Below are 3,961 nucleotides of genomic sequence, written 5' to 3'. Positions count from 1 at the left end.
CTCCCTGCCTCAGTTTCCTCATGTGTAGCCCACGCCGGCTGCCACGCTGCCCATTCTGAACCCCCCCCACCCCCCACTGCAAAGAGGCTGTTCCTGAGGAGGAAACCGACAGGCTGTGAGCACATGGTTCACGCGGAGCCTCAGACGGCCTGATGTGGGCAGGATGTGGGCGTCCTCAGCCCAAGAAGGGCCCGCATCCTGGTTCCTGTCCCCAGGGTGGAGCGAGCTCCTGGCCTGCTGGCGCCCAGGTCTGAGCAGAGGGGAACTGGCGTGGGGGAGGGGGGCCGCTCTCACCTGCCAGCCACACCCCACACAGGGTCTCCAGTTCCGCAGATCCCTCAAAGGCCCTGCTGGTCTGGCCTGGCCCTCTTATTCCAAACTATCCCCATCATGAGCACACACACACACACACACTTATACACCAAAACTTCTTTATCACAAAATCACTTTTTATTTGACTTGGGTTGGGTACAGGAACAGGGAATGCACTGGGGGCCGTACCCCGGTTGGCAGAGGGGTGGGGAGTTGGCTCGTGCCCCGCCTCCTCTAGGGCACCGCAGGGTGAGGCCTGGTCCCCCAGGCCATGGCTGTGGTGCTGGGCGCCAGGCTGGAGTGGACTTGGGGGCTTGCTTCTGGTCCCAGCTGCTCGGCCAGGCTGCAGCTTCCCCCAAGCAGCCACCAGAGGGCAGTCGGCCCCCAGCGCAGAGGAATTCTCGGTTTTCAGGTGATGGCTCCTTAAAAAAATAAAAAACCAGAGGCTGGTGTGTTCCCCTCCGTCCCCGGGGGGAGGCTCTGGCTCCTATGATCTCTTTGATAAAAAATAAGCAAAAATAATAATAACAAAATACATGGTTTCTCTTTCTCCCTTTTCCCCTCCAGGAACTGAGGTCAGCAATGTCGGCGTGGGGACTTAGGGTGCCCTGGTACAGCCTGGGTTTCGAGGTGTGGGTCTCCTTGCCCCCTTCCCACCCATCAAAAGCTTCATAAATAAATAAACCATAAATAGATACTCTCTTTGTATGTGCACACATATATATAGATAGATAGATAAACCTCTCTTCTGTCTAGGCAGCTGACTAACCTCTCTGACTCTAGCTCAAACATAAAGTGACGTGGTCAAGGTCAAGTCTGGGGGGAGGGACAGCGAGGACTTGGAATGGCACTGTCAAAGCCCCAGCAATCTGGAAGTGCAAGCCAGCTGGACTCTGGGCCGTTTCTGAGTAGAACCCAGACCACCTGAACATTCTGGAACCACGAGCCCACAGGGGCCCCTGTCGGAGCTCGAGCAGAATCCTGAAACACCCAGTGTCCTAGAACTCCAGAACCAGCTGGGTCCCCAGGGGTGTGGAGCTGGGGGTTGGAAGACAGCCCTGGAGAAGCTAACATTCTGGACTTGTGTAGCGTCAGGGCTGGAGGGCCAGTAGGACACGACTAGACGTCGCTGGGGGAGCGGGAACGGAAGGGGATCTTGGAAGAGGAGCAGCAGCAGCACACGGCCCACAGCACCTTCTGCACGTCCTGGTTGCGGAAGGCATAGATGATGGGGTTGATCATGGAGTTGTAGGTGGCGGGGAGCAGGGTGAGATAGGTGTAGAGGGGTGGGGAGTGGGCATCGCCCAGCAGGCAGTAGACGGTGAAGGGTAACCAGCAGGCGGCAAAGGCGCCCAGCACCACAGCCAGCGTGGCAATGCCCTTGCGGGTGGCCACGTAGTGGGAGGCGGGCAGCAGGTGCCGCTGGAGGGCAATTTGCTGGGCATGGCGGCAGACGATGCGGCAGATCTGGGCATAGAGCTGCAGCATGATGCCAAACACCATGAAGAAGGCAATGGCCAGGACCACCAGATGGTTCTTGGAGAGTGGGTGCACCACGCCGCATGTGGTCAGGCCATCCAAGCAGTTCCAGGCCAGCACAGGCAGCAGCCCCAGGCCCAGGGCACTGCTCCATACCAGGGCCAGCATCACGTAGGTCCGCGTCACTGTTGTCTCCGAGTAGTAGGTGAGGGCATTGTACAGAGAAAGGTAGCGGTCGACCGTGATGGCCAGCAGGCTGCCGATGCTGGCAGTGAAGGCCGTGGCCAGCACACCAACCAGAACCAGCTTCATCTCCACCGAGCCGATGCAGAAGACGGCAGCAAAGTGTAGGACCAGGCCCAGGCCTGCCAGCAGGTCTGCCACGGCCAGGCTGCCCACCAGCAGGAACATGGGGGCGCGGAAGGCAGGCGTGCCCACGATGATGGCCACCACCAGCGCGTTCTCGCAGGACACCAGGGTGCCTGAGATGCACAGCACCACGTCCCAGGCCGTGGGCGAGGGCAGAGGTGTGGCCGGGCCCGTGGGCCCCTCGGCTGGGCTGGTGCTGCTTAGGTTCACACTGCCTGGGCCGGCTGAGAGCCAGGCCAGGGGGCTACCTGCACCCCACATCATGGCACCTGCAGGAGAAAGACCCTGTGAGGAGCTGGGAGGAGGGCTCTGCAAGGGGAGGGTAAGCACCCCTCGGGACACCTGGTGGGACCCCCACGCCTTGCCCACTCCATTCACACCCTGGGGCTCTGCCCCAGACACCTCCTCCTCCTGGACGCCCCCAGGCCTCTACACGGCTCCTGGGGATGCCTGTTCTGAGTCTCCCCACCCTCCTTTCTGGGTCCTCTTTTCCCACATGGGTGACCAGAGGAGGACCAGACCAAGGACTACCATAAATGGATGGGGGGGCAATAGGATCCAAGGAACGCCCCCAAAGGCTCCAGGCTGGGGGAGGGAAACACTTCTCCCTCCCATCAGAGAGGCTCCCAGACCCCTCACGATTCTCAGGACTGGCAGCTCCAAGCTCCGCCCCCAGGGAGTGCGCGTGAGCGCCCTGCCAGCCCCCACCCTCCACTCTTGGGGTAACAGCACCTGGAAAGCCGGCCCTCCCCCAACCACAACACCCTCTCCTAGACTTCCGTTCCCAGCCAGACCCCTCCCTCTGCTTCAACTCCTGGGGTCCCAGGGAAGACACCCCCTGCTGGAAGTCCGCAGCCTGGTGCCCGGACACCTGGATCCTGGGCCTGACTCCGCCTCCTGCCCGGGTTTCTGGATCCCTAGGTCAGACGCCTCCTGCTGCTTAAACGCCTGGGTCGCTGCCCCCGATGCCTCCTGCTGGCCCAACCTCAGGGACCTCAGATGACCATCTGTCTCTCAGGGCCTCGAGTGCCTGCAGGCACGCTCACCCTTTGCCAGGTCACCCAACTGACAGCTCCGGCACCCGAAGAGGTGGGACCCAGCCTGCTTAACCCAGAACGTTCTGACCCGGAATCCCAGCATCTCGACCTCCGACCCTGGCGAGCCGCTAGGAGCCTTCGGCCGGCCCATTGCCCCTGCATCCTCCGTGCCCTCTCCAGGACGCCTGGTGCCCGCGGCGGGGGCCGCTACTCACCGCTCAGGACCGGGTGCGGCCGGGCCGCGGGGAGACTCCGCTCGGGTCCTGGCGGCGCAGGGTGTGCGCGGACCCCGAGAAGCCCCCGCGGCCGGGCGAGAGGCGGCGTGAGTCACCCCGCCCCGCCCCGCCCCCGACCACCGGTTCGGTGACGTCAGTGGCCCCGTCGGCCAATAGGCGCGGCGCGCTGGGGCGCAGCGCGCGTTGCGCGGCATAGTAATGAGGCCTCGCGCCGCCCGCTCCCCCATTCATAAAAAGCGGCCGTGGCCGCGGCCCCGCCCCTCCCGCGCCGTCCCGCGCTGTCCTTGACGCTGCGCCCTCTGCGGGCCGGGGGTCTCGGGGGGCGCTGGTGGGACGGCCTGAGAGAAGTCTCGGGAAGGCTGCAGGGGATAGGGCGGGGGGCCCGGCCAGGCTGTGGGGGTGATGAGACTTTCGGGTGGCGGAGAAGGGCTGACGGAACCCAGGTGACGAAGCCCGGGTGATGGGCTGCATGGGCGTCCCCGATGAGGATGATGGCGTTGCCGGTAGTGGGGCCCTGGGTGACGATGA

At 63.3% G+C, this 3,961-nt stretch overlaps 1 protein-coding gene across 1 annotated transcript; it reads right to left on the bottom strand.

Moving 5' to 3' along the window:
- Positions 1–1,431: 1,431 nt before the first annotated feature.
- On the bottom strand, positions 1,432–2,424 carry GPR3 (G protein-coupled receptor 3). Its single transcript, XM_062193195.1, has one exon. It carries the CDS (start codon positions 2,422–2,424, stop codon positions 1,432–1,434), a length of 993 nt encoding a protein of 330 aa, XP_062049179.1.
- Between the last annotated feature and the right edge of the window lie 1,537 nt (positions 2,425–3,961).

Source organism: Lepus europaeus, chromosome 5 (genome assembly GCF_033115175.1).
Source record: "Lepus europaeus isolate LE1 chromosome 5, mLepTim1.pri, whole genome shotgun sequence".
Taxonomy (NCBI): Eukaryota; Metazoa; Chordata; class Mammalia; order Lagomorpha; family Leporidae; genus Lepus; species Lepus europaeus.
This window is presented reverse-complemented; position numbering and strand designations above follow the sequence as displayed.

What these genes read in the sequence shown, in the direction of transcription:
- GPR3 (XM_062193195.1), bottom strand. Translation starts at nt 2,424, where the DNA reads ATGATGTGGGGTGCAGGTAGCCCCCTGGCCTGGCTCTCAGCCGGCCCA.